Here is a 13274-nt window from a genome sequence, read left to right on the forward strand (position 1 = left end):
TGGAAGGTGCTGTTGAAGGAGCCTTGGTGAGTTGCTGGTGTGCATCTTGTAGATGGTACACACTGCTGCTACTGTGCGTCAGTGGCGGAGGGAGTGAATGTTTGTGGATGTGGTGCCAATCAAGCAGACTGCTTTGTCCTGGACTGTGTCAAGTTTCTTGAGTGTTGTGGGAGCTGCACTCATCCAGGCAAGTGGGGAATATTCCATCATATTCCTGACTTGTGCCTTGTGGATAGTGGACAGGCTTTGGGGAGTCAGGAGGTGAGTTACTCATCGCAAGATTCCTAGCCTCTGACCTGCTCTTGTAACCACTGTATTTATATGGCTAGTCCAGTTCAGTTCTTGGTCAATGGTAACCCCCAGAATGTTGATAGTGGGGGATTCAGTGATGGTAATGCCACCGAACACCAAGGGATAATGTTTGGATTCTCTCTTGTTGGAGATGGTCATTGCTTGGCATTTGTGTGGCGTGAATGTTACTTGCCACTTGTCAGCCCAAACCTGGATGTTGTCCAGGTCTTGCTGCATTTGGACATGGACTGCTTCAGTATCTGAGGAGTCGCGAGTGGTGCTGAACATTGTACAATCATCAGCCAATATCCCCACTTATGATGGAAGGAAGGTCAGTGATGAAGCAGCTGAAGATGGTTGGGCCTAGGACACTACCCTGAGGAACTCCCGCAGTGGTGTCCCGGAGCTGAGATGACTGACCCCCAACAACCACAACCACCTTCCTTTGTGCTAGGTATGATTCCAACCAGTGGAGAGTTTTCCACCTGATTCCCATTGACTCGAGTTTTACTAGGGCTCCTTGATGCCTCACTGGGTCAAAATGCTGCCTCGCTGTCAAGGGCAGTCACTCTCACCTCACCTCGGGAGTTCAGCTCTTTTGTTCATGTTTGAGCTAAGGCTGTAATGAGTCAGGAGCTGAGTGGCCCTGGCAGAACCCAAACTGGGCATCAGGAAACAGGATATTGCTAAGCAAGTGCCACTTGATAGCACTGTTGATGACCCCTTCCATTACTTTACTGATGATCGAGAGTAGACTGATGGGGCGGTAATTGGCCGGGTTGGATTTGTTCTGCTTTTTGTGTACAGGACATACCTGGGCAATTTGCCACATAGCCAGGTAGATGCCAGTGTTGTAGCTGTACTGGAACAGCTTAGCTAGGGATGCAGCAGGTTCTAGAGCACAAATCTTTAGTGCTATTGCCAGAATATTGTCAGTTGAGATTTTGATAAAAGCTGTGAAAAATAGAAATGTCTTTTTGTACTTGGATAAATCTAAGGAACAGCTTCAACCAACAGTGTTGTTGGGAGTTCTGTGAAAGGATCCTACTCTTGATGGAGTTGGTATGTGGTGACCAAAATATTCACCTGCACAGACTTGACCTGGCTATCATGTTGTTAGAAACACCTGTTTTAAAATTGAGCTTTTGTTGTTTCAATTGCTTTGTTGAGAAACTAAAGCCAATAGTTACTTGGGGATTAGAACAACTTATTTGAAATTTTCATAAGTATCGATGCAAAAAAGTGAAATAAGTTATTGTAATCTCTCTGTGTGAACCATTAGGCAAAACATATGGAATAATAATATGAACACTTCACTGCACAGTATCTAAAGCTTGCTGACTGAAAAAGGGCAGTGGCAGGAAAAATGCTTCACAGTACATATCACATTTCTGATGTCTAAGATTTAGAGCTCTGGGGGTTTATTGGAATTTATTTCACCGTTATAACATGAAGGTCTTCAAAAAAGGGAGATCTGATTGCTTCATCTGCAAGTTCTGTTGCTTTTCAGATTTCAGGAAACAAAATGTATGGAGGTATACGAGATGGTTTTATATTTGGTTAAGTATCTTGCTGTGTCTTACCTCTGCAATTAACCAGTAAACTAAATCTGGCTAAGTAATGTCAAACTACATGTGTTGGTCTGACGTGTTATTTTTCACCATACGCAACAGACAGTAGCATGTGATGACCATTTAACATGTTGTCCAGAAATTGATACATCATGATCAGAGAACTTCGGAATCAATGTCTAGAACAAGCCACCCCACCCCTACACTTAGCTATACCCTCCCATCCCTTTATACAATTTCTTTTCACAAAACACAGACATCATTGAGAAAATAGAAGCGCTCCATCACATTGTTGACAATAACAGTTTGGAGGAAGACTTTCTTCAAGCTTGAAGTGAAATTACACAGTCAGCCCATTATGGTGTAATGGCAATCTCCATTGTCACTTGTCATACTTATGTTCAGAGCCTCTCACAACCACTGTATTACAACAGTAACTCGCATTGATATAGTACCTATAAAGCGGTAAACATCCTCCAACATTACCAAGATCAGCAGGTTGCTCCTCAAAAGCCAGATCCTATCCCTCTAGCAATTGAGACAATTTATATCACTGCCTAGATTATGTACTACTTTCAGACTGCCCCGTTTTAGCTATCCTTAATAATGAGAAGCTCCTCCCTCAAACTCTCCATTGTACACAGAAAGGCAATTGGGCTGTAAAGCCTGAGCCACAAGTTAACGGTGAAAGGACGGAGGGAAACTCAGTAGTAAATAGGTATTACTGCAACTGGAGCAGAATTAAAGGGGGTGGGGGGGGTGGGGTTGCAACCCAAAATCCTGAAATCTATGTACTTAACCCTACAGAACTCATTTTAAGTGGACTCCATTACCTTCTTAAAGTATTGACAATAATTAGTGTGTCAGTGTTCTTTTATTGTTTGATATGTATAGAAATAGCATAGTTAATAAATAGAGAGCATTAATGAAAGTTCCAGACAAAGTTTAACATTCATGAAAAGAGTCCAGGCTTATGCCAAGTCACAAAAACCACGTTTAACCAAATCTTTTGACATCGAGCCTTTTTGCTAGTCATAAATGATTCTAAGCTAAGATTAACCACTAGTTCTATCATACAAAAATAATTATATTTGGTTTATTCTTTGTTAATGTTAGAAAAGGCAGGTCTTAAACTTGGCAGAGTTGCCAAGTTGTGATTAGAACTCAACTCTACAGAACTTTAGTTAACTCTTGAAATTGGCAGCAATTCAAAAACAGTAAGAGGGATACACAGTTGTTTCCTTTATACAGCCATTTGTTCATAAATTCATAACAGCTATAAATTGACAGATTTTAAAAATATAAATCGGGGATGCAGCATGCTTATGGTAGTTTGTAGGAACTGTGCAGCGGCTGAAAAAAGAAAGAACCACATCAGCAATGGCTGGATGAAATCCAAGTTCAGCTTTTACATAATGCATTTATACAAAAAGGTGGAAGACATTTTACTTGGACTGCACAGGTCACATTCAATAGGTTCATATGTGGAGCTTACAATGACTCAATGTAAGCCTTTTAGATACAGCCTGTGAAATTAGATGGAGGAATTGTGGTATACGTGCAGCAAGGAAACAGAAGTATATCTAAGAAAGATCAATTTTATTTAATTGAGTTAGATCATAACCCAACTGAAGGTCAAGAACAAAAAAAAATACTTCTCTGTGCAAAATATTGGGGTGGGGTGAACACTGAACTTTACTTATTTTTTTCACAAACTCAGAGGCCCAGCTCTTTAAAAGGAGTAGATCAGGTGCTTCAATGACTGGTTACAGTATAAAAGCATATTAACTAAAGGAAACAGGCTGAAAGCTTCAGGACCAAAAATATATTTAACTCATGAAACAGCATTCAACTATTACTGCCCTTCCACTTTGATTCAATTAAAGTATTTGGAAAGGACATCATTTCACCAATCAATCCTTCAATTGTCATAAATCTGAAGGAATGATTAAACTTAGTAAATCTGTTTTTAAAAATTTGAAATGTATCCCTTTCAATGAACTGCATAATACAACACAAATAAAAAAAAATGCATAGCCAAGTGCAAAGGGAGTCTCTACTGTAAGCCTATATTATTAGGTACACATCATCAGCATTCATACAATTTGAAATCACAATTGTAAAAGATTCCATGTTCCCTTTCGTCCCTTCCATTTGGTTAATACTTTCACAATATAGAAATTTACAGGTTTAGGCAGTTTGTGGCTTTACAATATTGTATTGTGCATTCCCAACTGGGTTTCTTTTCCCATTTAAAAATAAACCTATTTTACCCCACCGTTTCAGTTATCCTCTACAATATAAAAATTGCAGTGAAAATTTAACCAAGTCTCCTCACCCACGAAGCAAACATTACACCACTGTCTGTCTCAGAACTGTCAAAAATACAATCGTCATGGAAATAGAGGTTAGACTGGCATTTTTTCCGATTCACTTTCTAACCCAGGCAAGAAAAAGAAAAGAAAGTGTTCACTTTGCATAAAAGATTGATACAGAACTTTTAAAAATACGTTTATGCATAGAATTCCTCTTGTTTTTGTGGTTTTTGGTAGCCTCCATTTGGCTGCTTGGACTCATCCAACGTATAACTTCCTTCATCCTTTTTTTTCATTCGATACACCAGCACTACCACCAGCAGAACAGCAAGCACAAGTCCCACAAATCCTCCAGCAACAGTAGCTAAAACAAGGGAACAAAGCAAAATCAAAATAGTTACATTTGAGTGGTTTCTGTAACAAGGACAAAATGTTCCGAGTTCTAACCTCCTCAAAACTTAAGTCACAATCGCTTCCCCCAAAGATTAAGTTTCAACTGCAATACATGTATTTCGTGCACGCAAAATATCTATCAGATCTGTCACCTCAGTCATAATCCCCAATGTTTCTTGTCCTACTGGTCCCCAGAATTTGATTCATGAGGAAGAACGTGGAAAGGCAAAAAGGCAATAACCACACAAATAATTTAGCTTTGGCAACTGGGATTGAAAGGGTCTGCAAACAGGACTTTTGGTAAGAGTGCATATGGAGAGTCCATTTGAAATACAAAAAAAATTTTTTTAAAAAGGAGCATATGTTGTCTTCCCTTCAAATATTTTCATCTCTTTTAGCGTTTCAATTTTCTTCAAAGGACAGAGGCATAGATTTTGCTTCTTAGGAATTGCACAAAGCCTTTCTCAAATCATTCCGCACTTGACTTACCAGCCTGCACCCCTCCCCCATTTGAACAACCACTTCCAAAGGGTCATCTAAACCATCAGTGTTTGGGACTGTAATATATAGTGTATGCATTGAACCTTTTTGCCAGATATTCATATTGAACCCTCAGGGGTAATTGCCTTCTCTGCATAAAAATTACAAATATGACTAACAGTCCTCATAAACTGCTTGAATTGAAAATGGTGAAATGTTGGCACTTTTTCCTTGTTCATTTATCTATCCATTTGTCAATTGCAGTGAAGTAGAATTTGATTCAATTGTCCTGTCATGCAACACATTAGACAATTTGCCAATTATAAACCCAAGTTGTACAATCGTAGAACAACAAATTTCAATTGGCGAGGGAGGGAAATCAAGATGTAAATTACATGAAATCACTTTTCTAATGCAGTTGAAATAAACTATATTTAACTGTACAATTAGGCCAACATCTGCCAGTTCAGATCTTGCAAAACTGAAAACAAGCTCTAAATTACAATGGAAAATTCTAAATGTTGTTTTTTTATTACCTCTTTTGTTTTGCCACATGCTACTTTAATTGCACTTCCTTGAATCAAGCTGCCTTTATATACATTGTTTTAGATGTGAGCAACTGACATCAGTGTGCAGAATTTAATCTCAACCAGGTGGGGGATCCAAAAGTAGGTGGCATTGCCGTTTGGGGTGTAAGTGGTTGGCTGAATGCCCATTAACAAGATGGAGGTGATGGGGTGGGCAAGGAAGGTACCGATCCCGGCTTCAGGTGATGTGAGGGCAGGTGCTGGCGCCATTTTAAAACAGCAGCCAGACCTGTTGCAGAGTGAATGAGGTTCCAGGATCACCATGGGAGCTGCTGAGAGTCCAACCTTGTGGCTCCTGAAGAGCTTTCCTCATCTCTGCTACCCCTGAAGACTGTTCCACCTCTGTGCTGCCCCAGAAGAATAATCAACCTCCCAGCGAGCAGACCACCACAACAAAGTGTTGCAGACGACCGCGAGAAGGAGCATTTTGCAGGCTAGACAGTGGGTTGCCTCACAGTTCAGCAATGCCTCCTTTAGGTTCTCTCCCAGGCTGCACAGGAATGGCAGGAGGCACTGTTCCCTCTGGATGGGAAGAAGAGACCCTTCTGTTTGACCAAGGTAGCCTGGATGGAGAGCAGCACCTTGGGGTCCACCCACATACATACATGGGTGCAGTGTCACAAGTGGGTCAATGGCCTCCTCTGCCAGGCCGAGTGTAACTAAATGCTCAGAACGTACCACTGCTTTCATGTGGACAATATGCAAGGAGTCTCAAAATGGGGATAGATCAGCCAGGCAGGCAAAAGGATTTTGTGCAGGAGTACCAGTGGCTTCATGAGGAATTGCTCCAAGTAGGCGACAGGTATCTATCTGCCTCTTGATGGCAGTGGCCTCCAAGTCCCATGAGAGTGGGCATATTGGTGAGACATGTGTAAGCCCCCATCATGTGTCAAAGGGATGCCAACTGATTAGGGGATCAGCAAATCATTGTGTGGAGACTGAAAGGGGCACACAAGGCAAAAGAGAAGGTGAAGATAGGTAGAGGTGTGATGAACATCCCAACCCTGACACCCGCTGAGGTTGAGGCTCTCAACCTGGGCAGACAGCAAAGCAGCCAGGCAACGGCAGGTAAAAGATGGGCGTGTAGTGCGAAGCAAGTGAGGAGGCCTCAAGCCTGGTGTCCGCCTTGGGCTGAAAGGAAACGTCCATCATGCAAGGATGGGAAGCGTGAATGGAAAGACTTCTTCCCTAATTGTGTTTTCCCATGCAGGTTTTTTCCCACACAATGGATGGGCTGCTGCCTGAACAGGGACCCTGCAGGCCACCTCGAAGGAGGAGGATGACGATTTCTCAGAAAGGTCCAGCATCACATCACCCTGCACCCTCCACCAGCGCAGATCCTTTTGTGTCTGTGGCTATGCGTTCATGACTTGATTCGGAGTCACAAGCTGGTGAGGAACTCACAGACAGGCAGGAACGTGGAACCTGCTGGAATGACTGGCAGGGAAACATCTGGTGAAGCTGCTGGAGGCAATGTGCAGCCACGTGCAGACGATGGAAGAGTCCAACCAAGTCTTAAGTGTCACCATCAAATGTGTGAGCGCATGGCTTCCTCTATTGAGAGGTCGATGACCATCCTAGAGAGCCACATACTCCTCTTTGGCTGCCAGATATGTGCATATACTGTTGCTTTGGCCATGAGCTCGAGGCCACAGTGGGCCAGGCAAGAAAGGTTGAGGCTCCAGGACTCACCTCCTGGTGCCCTTCAATCTCTGGTAGACAGTGAAGAGCCATCATGCATCAAGAGGGAGGAGAAATGACAGCTCGCCACAACTGGGGGCTCCCCTCAAGGCACTCCAAGGGTATACAGGTGCTCCTCAGCTCTTTTGCCAGTGACCTGATTGCCTCCAGTAACCGCAGCCACAGTGAAGGTAGCTGCACCTATGCAGGAGCCCCACAGTGTGCCAGGGCCCTTCAGGTTTTGGGCACCCAGAGGCTGTCACAGGGCAGTATAACGTGGCCTGCCTCCTCCTCAGCTGCAGACACCAGGGCCATACCTCATTGGATCACTCAGGAGCACGTCTGAAAGGGAACCTAAACGCACCAAGGTGGCATTGGTGATCATATTCTGTACATGATCAGTGGCTGTGTTTCAGTAAATAGTGTTTGTGCATTGATTTCTGCATTACTTATGCAGCGAATGTTGTCTTCTCACTTGCAATGTGAGCCTCTGCATCTTCATCTGCATACCGGTAGCAGGGAAAGTGGACTCTGGCCCTTTCCATGGTTGGAGCAATGTGAATGGAGAGGTTGTACTAAGTGTGACAACATGTAATGGCAGCAGGCATCGCGAGGGTGTCATGCCTTCTGGAAGCGGGCATGAAATGAGGTTGTCACGAGCTTCCTTTGCACATCTCCCCATGGATCTTGCCTTTGGTGCAGGTGCCTCATTCTGCTGTCCTGTCTGCTCTGCCCCCTTCTCCTCATCCTTCCCATCAGAAGAGGAGTGAGGATCATCCAAGTCCTCTGCCTTTGAGACCTCCCTTCTCTGCTGCGTTAGGTTGTGTAGAGCACAGCAGATGACTAGGATCCTGGAAACACTCACTAAGCCACATTGCGCCGGAAAGGTCTAGATGATGGAATCCCATCTTCAGCAGGCCAGTTGTCTGCTCTAGTGTGGCCCAGGTCAACTTGTGGCACGCAGTCTAATGTTCCTCAGCTGCAGTGTGAGAGTTCCTCACTGGCGTCACCAGCCATGTTTTGAGAGGTAACCCCTGTCCTCAAGGATCCAGCCCTGAAGACATGCGTGGGGCTCGAACAGCTGTGTCATCCGGGAGTGTCGAACTTCATAGGCATCATGAGTGCTCCCTGGAGGACTGGCTTCCAATGGCTGTAGATGAATTGAACATTAATCAAGTAGGACTCTTTCCTGTTCACGAGGGCCACAGGCTGGTCCATGGGAGCGTTAGTGATCACATGGTTGCAATTGATTACACCCTGCACCTGTGGAAATCCTGCAATGCCCCCAAAGCCTTCAGATCTCTCTGCCTGGCTATCAGGATTAATGCTTTAATGCACAAACTCTCTGGCCTTTTGAACAGGGCTTTGGTGACCTCCTTAATGCAGTGTTGAGCATCTGCCTGGGATTGCCGCACATGTCTCAGGTTGATCTCTGGAATTAACCAGACGTGTAGAAGTTCAACAGGGTGGTGACCTTCAGCACCACTCACATTGGGTGGCCCACCCTGTCCCATGGGTCACAGGTCATCCCTTCACAGTCGTAGTCTTCATTCACACTGGTGTTCTGACATCTGGGAGGTAGTTCAAGCAAGTCTGGAAGACTCTGGGGATGCAGTGTGCCCTCATCTTGGGCTTCACTCCACTGCCATTCCTTTGGTGTCCTTCTGTGACCTGTCCAGCCCCAGGCTTCACCTCTTGCTGTTGCAGCTGGTCCAGCACTTGTTGTCTCTGGTGCTTGGTCTACCCTCTCTCTGCACCATTCCTCCTCAGCTTGGGGGGTCCAGGAGAATTGGGTGGATGAGTCTCACGTCTCTTTTTAATTCTTCCTTTACTGGTTTTGGCCCTGCAGGAGACGTCATCCAGTTCATCGCAGCTCTTCCTGAGCTGGCACCTATATCACTTCCCCTCTGCTTGCTTCACTGAGAGGCAACTACCCCTAAAGGCTGCCTCTCAGCTCCTCTGAGCTACCCCTCAGCTTCGTGATGGTGATGGCCTCCTCCTCCTCACTTTTGGTAAAAGTTTCCACTCCAATGGAACGTAGCTCCGCAACAGCTGACCTCCCTCTCTGAACAAAAAGCCTCGCTGGAACACTGCCACCTTTGAATGATTGATCACAACCTGCACAGTTAGCTAGCAAGGCGCCATTAAATTCTATTCGCACGAAATGAGACGCAAGTGCCTCTTTCACGAGCCCAATGAGCTTTCTGTCACCTCCAAACAGTGTTGCCAGCTCGCTGCCTCCCTGTCACCGATGTAAAGTAGCCCAGAGTTCACAGCATCGGCCTTCCGAAAGGCATTTCTAACGCCTCGCTTCCGGCTGCATTAAATTCCACCCCATGATACATGGCTGATTTTCAGTGATAGCACTCCTTTCCAATTGGACCGGATCATCGTGCATTTACAATAAAATTCCCGTTATCCGGCACTGCACCAACAGGCGTGCTCTAGGAGCCGAAATTGCTGTATCAGGTCTATTTTTTTTGACTGGAGATGTCTCTGATCCAGAGCCATCCCTAGGGTACGGGGAATTGGGACAACTGCCCCAGGCCCCGCCCTTTGGGGGGCCCCAACGTGTCGACATCACGGTGTCAGGTGTAATACTATCCCAAACTAGGTAACAACTTTAAAGCATCACTCATTTGCTGTGTTTATTTTCGGTCCTGGGCAATTTAAACCACTAGTTATTTTATTTTTCTTCCATTTACAACTAACGTTCGCTTAACATTGGAAGATGGACAGTCATTTTTTTTTTTAAATACGTCAAATTATTTATCGCATCATGTCTAATTTTTTTTTTTAAAAGGTTGAACACGATGAAGGTCTTCACTCCGCCATTTAGGCCGGAATTTTCCTGCCCTCCTATGGTGGGATCCCCCGCAGCGAGGCCGGCGAGCCATTGGAATCTCCGTTCATAATCAGTGGGACCGGAAGATCCCGCCGGTGTGAGGGGCTGGAAAATTCCGGCCTTAAAGTTTTCTCCAATTGGGGGTGCGGGGTCCGTTCGTAAAAATGTTATCACGGAATCCCATAGAGGTCATGGATTTCTCCTTAACAAAAGGAGAGCCAACAATTATGTTCAGCCTTGGAAGCAAGGGTGCAGCACAGTTATCACAGTCAATAGTGCGGTACGTGCTTGCAACAGAGTGCTCAGTAGCTGGGACGTTGCTCGTGTTCCTTTCCACACGCACGCTCAGGGACCCAGCCATCAGAGGAAACTTGTACAAAATGTTAGGGGGTGCCCTACAGTGTGATTTACCCTGGACCCTGCAACCCCTAGTGATGGCCCTGCTCTCATCTCTCATAAGCTGGTGCTAGCACTTGTTGATTGGTTATGTTTACCACGTCACCTTCAGTCCCACTCTCTCAAAACTACTGATAATTGTGAAGCTCATGGGTGGTTGTTATCCACGACCTGCCCTCACTCCGGTCTCAGCCTCCCGTTCTGTTCTCCAGCACCATGTTCCCTTGGCGCCACTCACTCGATTTGCGCGCTCCCACACCTCTCACGTGACTGCAACACCAGCATCACCATGAGGTCATTATAGCCACCCGCTGGATGATGTGAGGAGCTCTCTGATTGTATTAAAATGTGGAATTCGTCTTGCATCTTAGTTAACTGGCATCTTTGATTAACGGGCGTCTCCCACTCCTGGAACATGCTGGATATCAGAAATTTTACTCTACTTTAATCGTTAGATTCACGAAAGAAACCCTTGGCCTGAATTTGTCTCGTGTCGGGTGGGCTCGGAGGGAGCGGGCGGGAGCGGTCGTGGAGCCAACCGCCGCCCATGATCGGCTCCGCGCCGCCATTTTACGCGGGCGGGCCAATTAATGCCTGCCCAGCGTGAGGCACGAGCGGTAGCGCTCAGCGCTATCTGTGCGGGCTGGGGGTGAGGGAGAGTCGGGGCCAGCGCTCTTTCATGCATGTGCGCGAAAGAGCGCTTCAACCTCCCTGAGGGACGGAGCTGCCTCAGGGCAATTGGAGCGCTTTGAAATAAGTAAATAAATAAACGGGGGGGTGGGGGGGGGGGGTAATTAATGAAACATGTCCCCTCATGTGATTGTGTCACGTGAGATTGGACATGTTTTTATTTTTCACATAAAATTTTTATTTCAGTAGTAAAAGCATTAGGAAACCTCATCCCGCTCGTGGATGAGGCTTCCTTAAAAAAAATCTTGAAGGCCGCTTGGCCTTTCGCTTGCCCGCCAACCTTAAGGTTGGACGGGCAGTGTAAACAATGACATTAATTAATTCGTTAATGGCCTTAATAGGCCTATCAGTTATCGGGGAGCATGCCACCGACTCGGGGGCGCGCCCGCCGAACGAAACTCCGCGAGACAGACATCGTGCGTCATTTTACGCGTTGGCGTGTTGGGTTGCCCCCCGCCGCATGCCAACGGGAAAATCCTGGCCCTTTAATGGAAATCTCTGTGAAATCAATATTTGTGTTACAATATACAGAAATGCTAGACATTAATCAAGTATACCAAGTGTTGTTGAGATGCAGTTTTAAAGCAGAGATTTTTTTTAAAAAACACACAAATGCCAGAACCGCACAACAGGTTGGTCAGCATCCAAAGAGAGAATTGGTTTGACATTTGCAGTGTAGACTCCTCAGCAGAATTGTTCTGATCAAAGGGCCACGTCCAAAACCGCAAAGGCATTGTTTCTCTTTACGTCTGCTAATAAACTGATGTATATTTGCAGCAGTTTCGGTCCTCGCGCATTACGTGAAAAACAGCGGCTGTACAAAAAGCAACATGCATACCTGCCAATAATTCACTTCTTTCCAGAAAACTCCCAGATGCACTGGCGTCATGAGAGTATCTTTCCTGTGGCGTTTCAGCCGAGGTTTTTGAATCTGGAACCTGGTTTTGATTCAGAATGGTTACGCTCTCTATCGTCTCAGTGAAATACATATCCACATCCACCACCTCCGCAACCTAAGTGAACCAGTAAAGATTTTTAGGAATGATCAAAGTTTTATTCAATTCAAGTTATTTTATACAGTACAAAAGTACTTCACAATAAAAGGTTCCATGAGGGCATTTTAGTATTTGCTATGTGTAGCCATGTTTACTGAATGTGAAGGTCAGCTTCCTGGTCTGAGCTGTTATTTTTGGGGTTGGATAATGGCATGTTTCAGTGCATGAGCTGGAACTTCCAGCACCCCTGCATCATTAAACGAAAGTATCCCCTTATGCCCAAATATTAGAGCTATCTGCCTGGAGTTTCTGCACAATTGCATTTGTCTTTTTAACACAATTTACTCAAGATCGATGAAACCGACGTAAAAGATTAGGTTCCCGCTATCCTTTGAGCCAATTTTTAAAACATCGCGCAAGGATCAAGGACACTAATAAGTAACTTACTCAGGAACTGACTACTGTACCTGAACTAACTAGAAAATAACTTTAATCTATTTGAATAAATAGTTTGCAGTCATTTAAAATTGGGTGGTGGATTGAAATTGTGAATGAAAATGCATTTTTTTGTGATAAACCGATTTCAGTTGTATCAAACTTTGTCACGTTATCACGCTTAAATAGGCAAGGAATTTTTTTTTATTTACATTTTAAGACTGCCTGATTGCATTGCTTCATTGGAGAGGTTGTGTTTGCTGATATGCAAATAATTGAATGGAAAATTGGGGGAAAACACCTTTTCTAAATCAGGCTCAATCTTGGGCACAACTTGTACCTGGATCGCCGACTGTGCCCAAAGCAATAATTCGACCCATAAATTTATAAAGTGTGTTTTTTGTAAACCAAACTTGGATTTCACTCTGCAATTCCCAATTTACAGAGATGACATGGTCAATAAATGAACTGCCCATTGTAACTCAGAGGTGTGCAGACCTGGAAGATGTTAGGTATGATACCCAGCCTGATTACAACAGGGGTTCTCCCAGATACCTCTGTGGATAGGGGAGAAAAAAAGTGGGGGGGGGTGGAAA

The 13274-nt window shown here is 44.8% G+C and overlaps 1 protein-coding gene across 1 annotated transcript in view; it reads right to left on the reverse strand.

The window, feature by feature from the left end:
- Positions 1 to 2717: 2717 nt before the first annotated feature.
- Positions 2718 to 13274, reverse strand: part of LOC144680497 (uncharacterized) — a 63736-nt gene continuing 53179 nt past the window's right edge. Inside the window, exons 4-5 of the mRNA XM_078541524.1 lie at positions 12087 to 12261; positions 2718 to 4541 (exon numbers count right to left, since the gene is read on the reverse strand). Of these exons, the coding sequence (XP_078397650.1) occupies positions 4375 to 4541; positions 12087 to 12261 (342 nt within the window). The 3' untranslated portion in view covers positions 2718 to 4374. The remainder of the gene's footprint in view (positions 4542 to 12086; positions 12262 to 13274) is intronic.

Source organism: Cetorhinus maximus, chromosome 5 (genome assembly GCF_964194155.1).
Source record: "Cetorhinus maximus chromosome 5, sCetMax3.hap1.1, whole genome shotgun sequence".
Classification (NCBI taxonomy): domain Eukaryota; kingdom Metazoa; phylum Chordata; class Chondrichthyes; order Lamniformes; family Cetorhinidae; genus Cetorhinus; species Cetorhinus maximus.